This window comes from Ambystoma mexicanum, chromosome 12 (genome assembly GCF_040938575.1).
Source record: "Ambystoma mexicanum isolate Mex_15411 chromosome 12, UKY_AmexF1_1, whole genome shotgun sequence".
Lineage (NCBI taxonomy): Eukaryota > Metazoa > Chordata > Amphibia > Caudata > Ambystomatidae > Ambystoma > Ambystoma mexicanum.
This window is the reverse complement of record NC_090936.1, coordinates 670,558,581-670,572,863: the sequence shown is the minus strand read 5'-3', so window position 1 is coordinate 670,572,863 and position 14,283 is coordinate 670,558,581. Positions and strand designations below refer to the sequence as shown.

General features: G+C 45.0%; 1 protein-coding gene across 1 annotated transcript in view; it reads left to right on the top strand.

Moving 5' to 3' along the window:
• LRRK2 (leucine rich repeat kinase 2) overlaps positions 1 to 14,283 on the top strand; it is a 2,398,611-nt gene that overhangs the window by 1,938,988 nt on the left and 445,340 nt on the right. The window contains exon 43 of the mRNA XM_069629211.1: positions 8,699 to 8,799. Coding sequence (XP_069485312.1) covers positions 8,699 to 8,799 — 101 coding nt within the window. The remainder of the gene's footprint in view (positions 1 to 8,698; positions 8,800 to 14,283) is intronic.

Sequence of the window (14,283 nt, the reverse complement as noted above, 5' to 3'; positions counted from 1 at the left end):
GAAGGTTCGGGGCGGAATGCACCGCTGGCAGGTGTGCGGCTGACTTACTTTTTTCAAGTTCCTGCACAAGGTCATTTAGTGGCGCATGTATAGGCAGTGGTTTGTTGACACCATTGCTAACCTGTGGCTCTTGTCCTAAATTACTAACCTGGTCAAGTGTAGGCTCACCACAATTTATGATACCCACAGTTATTGTTTTAGTTGTAGTCAAAGTCCTAAAAAAGCAATCTAGTGAACATTTTGGATATCTTAGCAGGGGTATATTTTTTGATTCTTTTTTTTTTTTTACTGCACTTTTCAAATCTTTCTTGTTCTTTTCACCCTTCTTTGGGCCAAAGCGGCCATTGCAAGCGGTTCGGGAGCAATCATCCATCACTTGTTCCCCCGGCTGATTACCCACATTGCCGCATTTAGGCGGCAAATCTAAGACACTTGTCCATGATGAATTTATCGGATGGGCATTCAGTGCGTTAGGCAACTCCATTACAAGTATAATTATATTTGCAATTGCAGGCACAACCGGTAAAAACCCAACTGCATTCCCTAGCATCAACAGTATATTGCCAAGATCTAAAGGCTCAATTACAATGCTACTGTGGGTATTATTCACCCCCCCCTTCACCTTCTAGTGGGGGCTGTTTAGCGTGAGTCAGCCAGTTGTCTTTATTTTGTAGCCAGGCCACTATGTGGTCAACTTGGGACGCCTGTTTAGTGATTTTTAGATCAAGAGTTTCAAACAACTTCAAAAGGGTCAGTAAGGTAGTATTGATGGCGGTTAATGCCATTTGAATCATCGGAGTCTGTGATTCTGAATTCTCTCCTCTCAGTAGTGGCATAGGACGCCGAGGCGTGGGCTGCACAAAGGAAACAGATTGTGCTTGAAAGGAAGAATCGTTTAGACTCACGCTTTCTTGATTGTTATGCAAGCTCTGAATGGAAATGGGAGATTCACATTGGCTTACATAAATCGATACCTCTGGGTTCTCCCCCGCATGTGCAGGGGAGATCGAGGAATGCGAGTTTGGTGCATGATGGCCCCATCTATTCCTTAGTGTGGGACATGGAGAGGCCAACATAATATCGTTAGATAAAACTTACGTCACCCCTCCCACATTGCCAGGTATGCCTGGATGGTTCAGCAAGCCCACAATTCTCTGTTGAGCCGGGATACTAGGCACACTCTCATTTCTTACATTACCTCTATTGGCAGGTTTTGCCGTTGGCAGGCCATGTGGTTGGAACATTAAAGTTCCACTAGAGAATTGTGGTACGGGCAAGAGGTTAAGAGTGATTGCTTTATGTGTCAGATGTACTTTCCTATCAGTGGTGTTAGACATGCTGACGACATTCGGCATATCCGATTTTAAAGAATAGAGTCTACCACGAGGATTTGTGGTTTTATTGCTTCCGTGACCAGTCTACTTTAGTCTATTTTAGAACCAACCAGACTTTGGTGTTTGTACGGTCAAGATACCAAATAAGATGGTCTTGAGTGAATTAATGTAATTTACATGCAATCATTTAACCACTCACATAGAATCCAGACGGAACCTCCGCTCACGCTCACCCACTCAGCCAAACAGCTCAAAAGCTCACTTAGGAGCTCGCTTGGAGGCGCGTGCAGGATGCAAAGCACCCGGTGTAGATGTATGTTTCCTGGAGGGTTGGGGCGGAGTCTCTCACACACACACACACAAGCAATGGGACTAGAATGGGAGAGGCAAAAGGAACTGGGTAAGAGGGCGTAACACCAAGAAACCGTGACTCAAAGCCAGTTGCCCAGCCCACTATACCCAGCCCACTATTATCTGTCCAGCCCACTTCAAACGTCCATTCACTAATAGTGGAAAGTCAATTACTGTGGTAAATGTAGGCTGCCAGGTGTGTCCGTGCACAGCATTTCGCTTCCAGATTAGATGCAGACCTTCCTCTTGCGCCTAGGTCCTTGTAAGAAGCGTTGAACAAAAAATAAACTCAACCAAGTCCTTCGCCGCTGCAGCTCAACCGCTCACTTAGGAACTCACTTCGATGCTAATTAGACAATTCTCAGGTCTCTTTATTATCTCAATTAAAGATTACAGACTTAAGAAAAATAAAAGCTAAATACAAATGAAAAGGAAGCAGAAATGTGATGCATCACATTGTTTTGAAACACCTCATCTCTACCGCACACTTCACTGGAAACTCCAGGTTGGAAGAGAGTCACTCGCCAATGGGAACAGGCTGAAGGAGCACATCTGCTTCTGTCAGCCCAGCCGTAGTCGAAAAGGAGTGAGAGTGACTTGATTTTACTCTGTCTGTCTGATGTCTTTTCACTCTGTCAACCTAGTATTTTTCCAGAGAAGTTCACTTTCAGTAAAGTTCCACAGCAGCTCGGCTGTTGCAGCCATCAAACCTCACTGTTTTGTAAACAACCCCTGGTTTTCCCATGAGAGCTCACAAGCTTTGCTTTCAGCTCCTTGTGTAATGCGCAACAAACTTAGTCTGCACACACAAACAAGCTGTCTTTCCACGGCTTTAACAAACGCACACTATACTCGGCAATGGACTTTTATTTCAGCTGGGAGTCAAATGTTCCTTTGTGTTCCCAGTATGCATTTCACCTAGACTCCATATTGGAATCAAAGAAGTAAACATGTTTAAATGCATTAAATGGCCTCACCTCCCTAGCCTCACAAAGAAGGGCTCCCCTGTGGGGAGAAGTGAAGTCATCCCATGATTCATTATACCGCCTATTGTAAATAGAAAGGGGATGGTTGGCATTTATGTCCAACTTCACTGCCGACAGTATGTTGTACAAAACCTAACAGCAGCCCATCCTACAAAGGCTACAGTACAACAGTAACTCATCCTGATGCTTTACTTTCGTCTTCGGTGGTGCACCTTCTCACTGGTGCGGTAGAAAATGACTGACCGTGTCTGAGAAATCCTCAGAGTTACTGGACGTTGATGGGTTTTGGGAATGAAATATCCAGCACCAAAAAGCTCACACCCCTTGGTGCTTGGGTCTGTGCTAGTGTCTGTGCCAGGCATTGCAAGGTTGGCAGGTACAGCAGGAGTAGCTCAATTGCAAAGTACAACAAATAACTGTGTGGTCATCTTCAAAATAGGTCCCCTTAAATGGGGTAGGACGAAACGAGGAAGGGGTACTTAAGACACCTTAATGTTAGCAGTTAGCTTCATAGAGTACCATCTTAAGTACACTCAATGCTTGGTGTCTTAATCGGGGCCTTTATTCATTCTAGGTCATCCGAAATCCCCCATGTGAAAAGGTTTGAACATCTTAGGCCACAGGCTGTATAAGGCCTTCCACTGGACATGAACATCTCCATATCACAGGAACCCCCAACTGCTAATTGAAACACTAACCATATGTAAGCTGCAACGTCATACTGTATTGTCTGACAACATTACAACCTTAAGCGTATTTAGAGAAAGAAGAGTGTTTTTTATTTTTTTTATTTACTTGAATTTTAATTAAAAAATACATTTTCAATTTTTACAAGGGTTTTTCACGACTTAAAGATTCCTGAAGTGAGGGCGTGTGCTTTTGAGTCCGGAGTCCTTTCATGCCAGTCTGTTTTCTTGTTTGGTTTTACATGCTACAGACATCTCCCTGTTAGGTAGTTGGATTCAGATCAGGCTTTTCTCTGGTTTTAAGTAGCCCTCTCGGTGGAGCCTAGCTGGTTTAGCATTCGAAAGGCTGCTTCTATTAGCTTCACCATTGTCGGGACCAACGTGGTGTCTCTCCTGAGATTAGCCTGTACCACAGCACCTCTTCGTCTAGCATTGTTGCCCCTTGCAGACGAGGTTGAAGATATGAGGTTTTTTTACATTAAGTTCTGTAATTAAAAAGTGGCCTTATTTGCAGAGAAGGCAATGCTAAAGGTTTTCACCGAGGTTGAAATCGAACCCAGCTGTTCTCATCGGAAGGCAAGTGCAGTAATTAGTTAACTTCCAACACCATATGCACAAAGCTCATTGAAGCGTAGATGAGCGTTAACATAGCGTCCTACCTACGTCACCAGGAGATCGACTCGACCAAATTCCTGCACATGGGCATCTCACGGCAGAGAGGCGACGTGTGCCTCTGTTTGGGCCTATTGGCGATGGGAAATGAAAAATAAATCCCTCGGAGGTCGCGCGCCGATTCAGCAGCTCCCTTATCAGGGCAAAAGGGGCATCGTGTTATTTCAAACGTCGATAATAAGTACTTTATAACGTTCACATTGGGAAAGACCAGAGAAATGCTGACCCAGGAGGGTGGCCTACAGCTAGATGGTAAAAGAACATAAAGAGCTTTTCAATTATCCTAAGCAGAGGGGGGAGAAATACTTGCTGGTTGGATTTTGGAAAGTATCGTATGACATAGTAGGGCGTCCCGTGACTCGAGGGTCAGAATATCCAGGGAGGTCATTTCGGTCGCCAACATTAATCTTATTATTTTTTAAATTAGGCTCCTGGGCTGTGCCGCTGTGGCCAGAAGCATGTGGCTCTTTGTTTCTGGAGTGGCTGGTTTTCTGATCGCTATAGCTGGTAAAATAGCTCAGTGGGTTGAGCGCTCGCTGCTGCAATGTGTGCTTGATCTGCAGGTTCGACTCCCGGCAAGGTCAACTCAGCCTTTCATCCTGCTGAGGTTGATAAATGAGTACCAACACAGGTTTCATGATATTGTATGTATATTTGTTCTATATGAAGCGTTTAAGCATCAGTGCTATATAATAACACAACATTATCGTTTGGCCTTGAATGTCTGCTTGCATTCACAGTAATTTGGTAATATGGGCCTATAGGCACTGATTTTAAACATACATATGGTGAAACATTCTTGAATGAAATGTATATCACTTTACAGTGATATAACCATATTGTTCGTAGTGTACTTAGAAACAATGCTATGTGATGCCACTTCCTGTTTGTCAAGGGGTGAAAGGTCATGTTCCATCGCTTCCCGTGATGTCACTTGGGGGTGGGGTCAAATGACGTGAAGGGTTGTGTGATGTCCTTTCAGATACCCCTGGCATTTTGGTGAAATGACGTCCCTGAGAATATCCAAGGCTGACAACCTAAGCAGTGGGGAGACATACTGTTGGGAGATTGCCAAGAAATAATGGGCCACGTATCCCTGAGACCCAGCGCTTAGCGGGCAAGCCAGTCACTTTATGGTGGAAGGGGAACTTTTGGGAAATTTGCTTTAGGAAACCCATGGAAGACAAGTTTTCCTATAGTTAGGACCCCGAAACGCTTTGAGTCTCACGAGTGTGGCGTTATTACCCTTACTAATACTGTCAAATGGAATTGCTGTTACTACGAGCATGTGGTAAAGAGAAGAGTTCACATTGAGTCATGCAGACCCTTCCATTCCGTAGGTGGACGTCCAGAATTACTGTACTCTGCATGAGTAATACCACACAAAGTCATACTTTAGTGTGGAGGAAAATTCTTCCACACACAAACATCTGGTAAAGAACAGTACCACATGCTTTTCCACGGCTGCCGAGCTATTTGTGAACCCTTTGGTGTGAGCCCACAGTTAACACTTGTCATCATACCCTAGGCATTTTAGATCTCCCATCCTGACAAAGTGAATAAATGTGTTGAACGTTCACTACTGACTCCTTCTGCGTTCTGTTGGTGTCTACCCCCCACTGTGCGAGCTGGGCTCCTCACTTTCAGGAAAGCTTCGCCGAGGGGGTGTGTGCACATAAGGGGTTAGGTGGTGGCACTGGGGGAATTCTTAAATAATGTGAATAATGTATTTTTACTGTCAATTTGGATATTACTGTTCCTTTTTTTGTTGATTGTGTTGGTCTGTATCCGGGAACGAAACCCCGTGACAACAAATGCGCAACTATTATGACAAGACCTTTCTAGAACATCTTCTATTTGGCTCCATTGCAATGGATGCTCCTTGTGGATTTGGCTCGCGGAGCCGTCGATTGTCCGCAGAGTAGGCTTACTGCACGTACTCTCCCATACAATCACCTCACACCTTGTTGATTTTGTGGGATGCTGTTTCCTTCTCTTTTGCCTTGTTTAATGTCAGAGTTATTTCATTAAAATGTTCTGAAAACTTGGCTCGTCATACGGTGGGACGGAGATGGAGATATTAATCTTTTTAATTAAGGCTTAATGTGTTACTGAGATGAGTTGCTGTTGTCTGAGAATGTGAGATTAACACAAAAACGGAAACGGAAACCCTCGTGCCGTCTCTGTGCATGGAATACTCACTTTAAAGGACGTTTCTTAATGCCTACATAAACACATCAGTATGTTCAATGGGTTAAGCACGATGTTACTTTTAAGATGGACATTTGACCATATAAACCATTTCATTGTTAAATTAAGTTAGTGCAGAAAAGCTAATTTCTTCCTTGGAATCATAGCAACCCCCATCAACTGTTTTATGGACCTGATGCCCCTTGCATATGTGCACCGAAGAGATGAAAACAAGCGCTATGAAATCCACTCGTTTTGGTTAAATTGAAAAAATGGTCTGTGAGGAGCCGACGGGGAAAAAGGGTTGCAGGAAAAATGAACTGGTGACGCGTGAAGGGAAAGAAGGGGTGGAGGGGCGGGGGCGGGCAACGAGTAGCTAGGGCAAAGAGGCGCAACATGTAGCCAAGTTTGGCGGGAACGGGCGGTAAAGAGCAGAGCTCCCGGAAATGGTGTCTACTGATGCGCAGGCAGAGAGACGCGGACACCATGACCCCTTAGCCTTTCCTCAAAGAAGTTCAGGAGATGGGCATGACCCCATAACTCAGCAGCTGGGTGCAGTGGAAGCCGTTTGGAAATGGCCGTGTGTAATGTTACTGCGGACGCTGGATCTGTTAAGTCCTGTCTCAGCCGAGGCATCGGCGGGACAGGGAAACAAATGCCCATGCGGGTAGGTCTCGCTTGCGCAGCTCCAGCTGGATCAATGAACACGCGGACACGCTTGGCTGGACTCAAGGCCTGGAACTGCCTCAGCGGAGCGCTTGTTCTTCTTCTTGCTGATAGATTTGTATCCATCAGGGGTGATTTTTGGATACCAAGGCTTGAGCCTCATTACTCCATCTTTTCGGGTTGAGTATGTAGTCGTGGGTTTGTTTTCTTCTTGGTCTGTGTGGTCTTGTCACAGTAGAGCTGGTTTCACAGGGTCTTCGCAGTGATGGGCCGCGGGTAGCGGTCGAAGGGGTTTGCAGTGGTGGCAGTGAGTCTTCTGATCAGAGGGTTCGGGTTCTGATCCAGTCCTTGGCAGAAGTTCTTACTCGGCTTCGCTAGATGTTCGTCCAACATCTCGATGTCCAGGTCTCTGTGAAGGTCTGCTACCTTGTGAAGATTGGAGCTCCAGAAGATATCCGCAGGGCCTTGTTCTGGACTATCTGAAGACTCTTACGGTGTCGCTCATGGCAGGTCATCCATGCTGGGGAGGCATACGTCACGGTTGGTCTGATGATCGCCTTGTAGACATTGATCTTTGTCCAGAGGGGCATGGACTTGCTCTTCAGGAGTGGGTACAGCGCTGCCATCTTTCCTGTTGCCTTCTGCTGAGTATTCTCGATGTGGCGGAGCGGGGGCGGGTTTTTTTTTGGACGCCTTGCGTCACTGCGTAGCGGGACGCAGGGCGGACATAACAGTATCCATTAGGGGCGTAATGTGGCTCAGGGTAGCTGTGAGGTGTGCCCGCTAGTAAAACTTCAAATTGACATCAAAGGAACAGTTTTTACTGGATCCAGTTGTAGCATATAGGGTTTGGAGCCATTGCACATGTATGGTCATGAAATGGAATTGCTTATTTGTAAGCAACTGTCCTCAGTAGGAACGATTTGGAAATGATCAACTGGAATTGGTGCATGGGAAGTCTGCCTTTAGGTGAAACGCGTGAAACCGATACCAGTTGCAGTGAGGTCGGGCTATCTCAAATGGTTCTGCTTCAATGTCCATTAAATACAGTTGTATCATTTGGAATTTTGACTAAATATGTTTTTTTTTAAAAAATTGTTAAAGAGAAGTCTGGCCCTTTCTGTTTCCATTTAAGGTACATGAAAATACAGTTTACATCTCATCTCTGTTTCCATTGAACATAGACATGTAGGTCAGATAAGGGAACGTTACCCGAGCCACTAGACTGTCTTCAATGGCTCAGATCAGCAGTGAGCAAAGATGGCTGTTGGGTGTGTCCTGCTGTGACGCGGGCCACGGAGCGCCTGCCCAGCATGCGTGTGAAGATGATCTTTGCATCCATCCATGAAGGCCATCCTTCCATTTTCACTCATAACATTAGGTTTTGACTGCACTAGGCTTTGCAAGAGATATATCTATAATCCAAAAGCGAACAACCAGCACGATGAAAACATGTAGTCCTCTCGCAGCGCTGGCCCTTCTGCTTAGTTTGAACATGAAAGAACAGACCGCTTCTTTCACCCACCTAAACCATTTCATCACCCTATTATGATGGAGTCTGGAAATGTGCAGTACACGTAGCTCCTAGATGTCCGATTCAGTAATGTTTGAAACGTATAAAGCTTTGTGGTGCCATGGACGTTTGTGGGTAAATGGAGCGGATGTGCATCGCAGTGCGCACACCTGCGTCCAACACAAAATAAGTATGCCTCGCTGTAGAATATAAAGCACAACCTGTTTGCTTTAGCTGTCAGTGTGCCTATTTATGTAATTGGACAATAACGCCAACTTCATTTGTTTTTGTACGCTACAGATCCAGTAAAGGAATACAACTACGCGCCATGGCCTGAAGTAGAAAATGTAATAAAAGACTGTCTGAAGGAAAACCCTGAGGATCGGCCCACGTCTGCAAAGGTATCTCAGTGAGAAAAATATTGCTCCATGCCATTTCATGTTATTAGTTCACACAAATGAAGTTATTTTTGGGGAAACTGTTTGAATTTACTAATTAATTATTGTGACACCTGAAGGCAAGTCCCCGAACGCTCACACCAGAGAGAATACAACCCGCTAGGGAAGAACGGCCCAAGCCGATCTTGTAAGGATATAATCTCACATGCAGATGAGAGCAACAGCAAAGGACTCTGCTGCTAAGAATGTTCTGCTGAAAAGTACAAGCAGAAGCTTATAAAGCAAAACATTGTCATACATGACACAATTAGATAAGGTAAAATCCTGTGCGGCTGGTTGGTGTGTGCCGATACAGGATCCACCTTCCCCATAAGGGATGCCAGTCCGTCCGTCTTCCATCACTTGGGTGCTGCATTGATCATCATCTTCTCACATCGTAGGTCAGAAAACAAATTACTTATACTCCTACCATAAAACTATTTTAACAATCATACCGTACACTTGGCAGACCCTAAGAAGGGCACAAAGGAGGTTTTGGGGCACTCTAACCTTCTCACACACATTTGTTGTGCTCTTACCTGGTCCTCTTTGGGGAACACCTCAGACCTACCAGTTCCCGGCCATTACTGCACAATAAACAGTTGGACCCAGATAGGCAAAAAATAATACTCATAACAACCAATGAAGATAATTATAAAAAGCTTGTTATTGGCTGTTTATTATACCAGACACAAGTTTAGATATCTCTATACTTTGGTATGCTTAGCTACTCATGAATAGGAATATAAAACAAGTCAACATATAGTTAGTTATATTGGGATATAGATAGGAATGTATGTCACAGTCAGCGCTGTTACTGAAGACACCTTCATCTTGGCCACTACAACACTGCTTAGTCCCACATCAGGTAGGCAAAGAGTTCACGTGCAATAACAGGGTCTGGTGCGGAGCGTCCTCCCTTCCAGCGGGACTACTTCACCCGGCGATCCAAGTTGTAACTGCTCTCCTGCTTACCAGCCTCTTTATTCTTGTGGGGTCTTTTCCCTGCCTCCCTCCGTTATGACTGCCCTCGGCCGAAGAGCAGATCATAAGTGAAGAATGCAAAAGTGGATAAAGCCATCTCTTTTCCTCGCATTAATTCCCAGGGCTCCTTATCATTGCACCTGCAAAGCACTCCAACTCCCTTCCAGTTCATCCTTCAGTGGACAATACCATAACTATTCCACACTATGAGCTGCTTCAATAATAATATTTGTGTGAACTTGCTCTGTCTTCGCTACCAAGTTGTCCCTGTGTTCTGCTGAGCTCGCAAAGCCTGCCAAAAGGCCTAAGCATTATTAGTCAGATTAAAAGTGAGTGTTCAAAATGGCAGCGGACTGAAGCCATGTTGTTTTGGCTCATAAGCATCACATTATTTCACTCACTCCCCTCCGCGCCATCCGGCTCCAAGGTCTCCACTCTCGTTTTGAGCTATTAATGATCCCTCCCGGTACCTCGCAATACAAATCACACAATTGTCACTTCAACGATGTGCCCTGTCCGTCCTCTTTGAACATCTCAGGACTTGTTACTTTGGTGTTGGTGGTCAAAGGGCACCTGGTGCCATGGAATTCAGAGGTCTTAAGTTTTTGTCAGTTATATGGGCTATAACTCGTGGTCGCCTGCCGGTGGGCCGGGTCATGCTTTAGCCAGTGTTAGATAACATGCACACCAGGTGCTGGTCTGTGATCGCGACCTTGTAGGGCCTATCCCTCTCGAACATCTTTGCAACACTGTTAGAACAATGAATAGGTGTTGTGGCGGTTGGGGGTTTGGGCTGTCCTCATGGGAGCTCGGGCATGGCTGGGGAATTCTCTTGTCTCGCGATATTGGGCCTAGTGCATGCAATTCCGCGTATACTGCGCAGCCTTCCCTTCTACCTATGATTACTGATGTCTTCGCAAAATAGCAATGGTGCTCGCGCCGTATGCTGTACTATGTGGATAGACTACATTTGGTTATATTGGAGTAGGGTCCTGTTAAACTGTGAGGTGTCCCTCTCACCGCCCCCCCGGCCCATCATAGTGCTTCAAATGCATCTTGCTTCATTCTAACCACCTAGGGGGTTGGGACGGGACTGCCCCCTTCCTAACATTCCCCCTTTCATTACTTCTACAGTAACAAACTCTGGGATACCTCTGCACTCCAGTTGCCCCGTCTCTGCTTCCACATATGGCTGAGTTCCCTTTATTGGCACCCAGGCCCTACACACGGACTGCAAACCCTACCCCCTACGCGCATACTCTTCAGTTGAGCAAGTCATAAAAAAGTCATAAAAAAAGCATCCACTCTCCCCCGCCAGGTTCACCCAAACATTGGTGTAATTTTCTGGGTCAGGGGGTGGAGAAATTATAGTGTGGTATAGATGATCAACATCATCTCCATATGGGATAGGGAGCATTTCATACTTGGAGCCACCCTTTGGGACATCAGTTGGTACTTCAATATTTTTGTTTTACCAGGTGCTTTTGGAACCCCAATTGATACCAATTGCACTATTAGGTGCCACATTGGCACAACATCGAAGGGCCAGCTGGCAGGTGCAGAAAATAATAAGGATGAACACAATGATGGGCATTAACATCTTTATGAACCACCCAGAGCCACGATAGGGCCCAACTGAATTCCATAGCAAACCAATCACTGTCCTGTATTCCTCCCTCCTTCTTCATGCGAACACCGAGGCCATGGACACCTGTGATGATGAGATGATGATGATGCGTTCTTTGCATCTGCTCCATTGCTGTTAACATGTCCAACACAAAACGATTTTGCATCCTCATAAGTCTCAATGCACGCAAATCAACCGTGATCACATTGAATCCCATTCTCTGTGTTGCTCGCGAGTTGGGCCAGTTCCCATTTTACGATCTGCAACCATTTGGCATTTGCTGTAGCCTGCACTCCTCGTAAAAGTAAAGATGCAAAAAAGGATTCTGCTGAGCTGAAGAGCCTGTGTTCTTTTGATATTTCAGCAAGCAATCTGGAAGAGTTTTTGGATGTGTAATTCAATCTTTTCATCCTCTGCAGATGTTGGAACTGTCCTTTTGCTGGCAGCATATGAAGCTCTTGTGTGGGCAACAGGCCCTTATCTTCATTTTCGACTGTGGTGAGACTAGTTGGTCCCTCAGCAGGCAGTGCTCCCCCTTCAGGTGTTCTTCTTAGTGTACTAATAGCGCTGAGTAAAATGTGGCCAGCGAACAACAGCCCCTCCATGATGGTGGGAGGTGCAAGTAAGCTTGTCAGCCCCAGACCCAGAAGTAATCCATCAGTGCCGCTGTCCTTTTCTTCATATCTGTTATCAAGCGAGTCTTATTGCAAAGTTTGAGCCGACAAAAACTGTACCCTTGCTGTGGAAACAAAGTATATATTCTTCTTCCTTGTGCACTCGCACCAGGTTTTCCATTTTTGGAATCCACGTCAACTTTGTGAAATACTCTGTCCATATTTGCGCACAGAAAGATTCCACTTGTGCTATCTTTTCCTTGCTATATGTTACCAGTCCTTATGCCAAGCAAGGTAGTTTGATGTCCTTTCAGTTATTATTGACATGTGTCCGTCCTTTCACCATCCGATAGGGTAGCTCCACACACTTGATGTTTTTTGGATCTTCCTTGCACTTTACAAAATCTGCACCCACCATTTGCAGTTGCACATCATGTGCCTGGAATGTTCCTTTTATTCTGCATTGCGCAAGATGAACTAATGCCTCTATAATTGGTTGCAGTACTAACACCTTGGGCGCCCCTGACGCATGTGGAATGAGTGAACACACATAACCGCTTCCATTCAAAGCATTTCTCCCCACACCACTTATGTAAGAATACCATGAGTTGGTGAACTCGGGATGATGATTATCCTCAATCACATCCAAACCAGTACGTGTCATACTTTCATTGTACGTCTCTTTTCATTATTCTATACCTGCAAGGATGGCAGATTTACTAGTGCTATCGGACATAACATTATATATTTTTCGCAGTGTTAGACAATCTCCTACTTGCTGAAAACAACTTGCTGAAAACAATCTTTTCACTGTTTCCCCCATTGTCGTTTTGTGCTTATTAAATTGATTATTAAAATCACACCATTGTCGCTTCAACGATGTGCCCTGTCGGCCTCTTTGAACATCACAGTACCTGTTACTTTAGGGATGGTGGTCAAAGGGAAATTGGTGCCATTGAATTCAGAGGTCTTAAGTTTTAGTCACTTATATGGGCTATAACTTGTGGTCGCCTGGGGATGGGCTGGGTCATGCTTTGACCAGCGTGAGATATCATGCACACCAGGCGCCGTTCTGTGATTGCGGCCTTGTAGGGCCCATTCCTCTCGAACATCTTTGCAACACTGTTAGAACAACGAATAGGCTTTGTGGTGGTTGGGGGTGTGGGCTGTCCTCATGGGAGCTCGGGCATTGCTGGGGATTTTTCTTGTCTCACGATTTTTGGCCTAGTGCAGGCAATTCTGCATTTACCACACAGCCTTCCCTTCTACCTTGGATTACTAATAACGCAAAATAGCAGTGCTGCTTGCACCGTATGCTGTGCCATGTGGATAGACTACATTTGGTTATATTTGAGTAGGGTCCTGTTAAACTGGGAGGTGCCCCTCTCCCATAGACAAATTACATTTAGCATGAAAAATAGATGCAATCTGCCATTGCCTGTCTGCCTCCTCTTTTGTCCTTTACAGAGTGCACCCAAAATTAAATCTACATTTTTGTGGTCCAGCATCCATCACCCCCTAGAATAATTTTTTTAAAGTTCAGCAGCAGTACTTCACTAAATTGCTCTATTAAATGTGTTACCTATATTTAATTATGAAAGAAATGTGAGGTTCAAACAGACCACAGGATGCATCCAGATTCTCTGACTCACAAGGATGTAGTCGGTCTCACTTCCAGGACAGCTACAAGAGAAAAACTGGAAGTGGAAGTGCAGTCCGCCTGCTTGCTGCCTACAGTGCATGGGCATGCTAGTCTCTCTCCTCTTTCTTTGACATGGAAGGAACTTTGGTCTGCTGGATAAACTTGGTGGAATCTGTCTTTGCTTACTGCTGTGTGCAGAGTGGGAAAATGCAGCATTTACAAAGCACCCTACATCATGCGAATAGTCACAAATGCATGCTTATTGGCCCGCAGAACCCAATTTTGCGGGAATGTAATCATTGTAACCGATGACCTTAAGAATACCAATACTCCAGAAGATAGCGCAAGGAGTTTTATTGTACACAATTCAAATCTATCACACATGCGGAGCACCACTATACTGAAATAAAGTTGAAAACAAGATTGCAGAATAACCATCCAAGGGAACCATAAGAATTGTAATGAAAATACTGAACCAGCAATAAGAAAACGTGGAGGGATCACCAGCCTCACAAGTTTAACAGATATAAAAATTAAGACACATCCAACTACAAAGGATTCATTAATAAACAGAAGTTTCA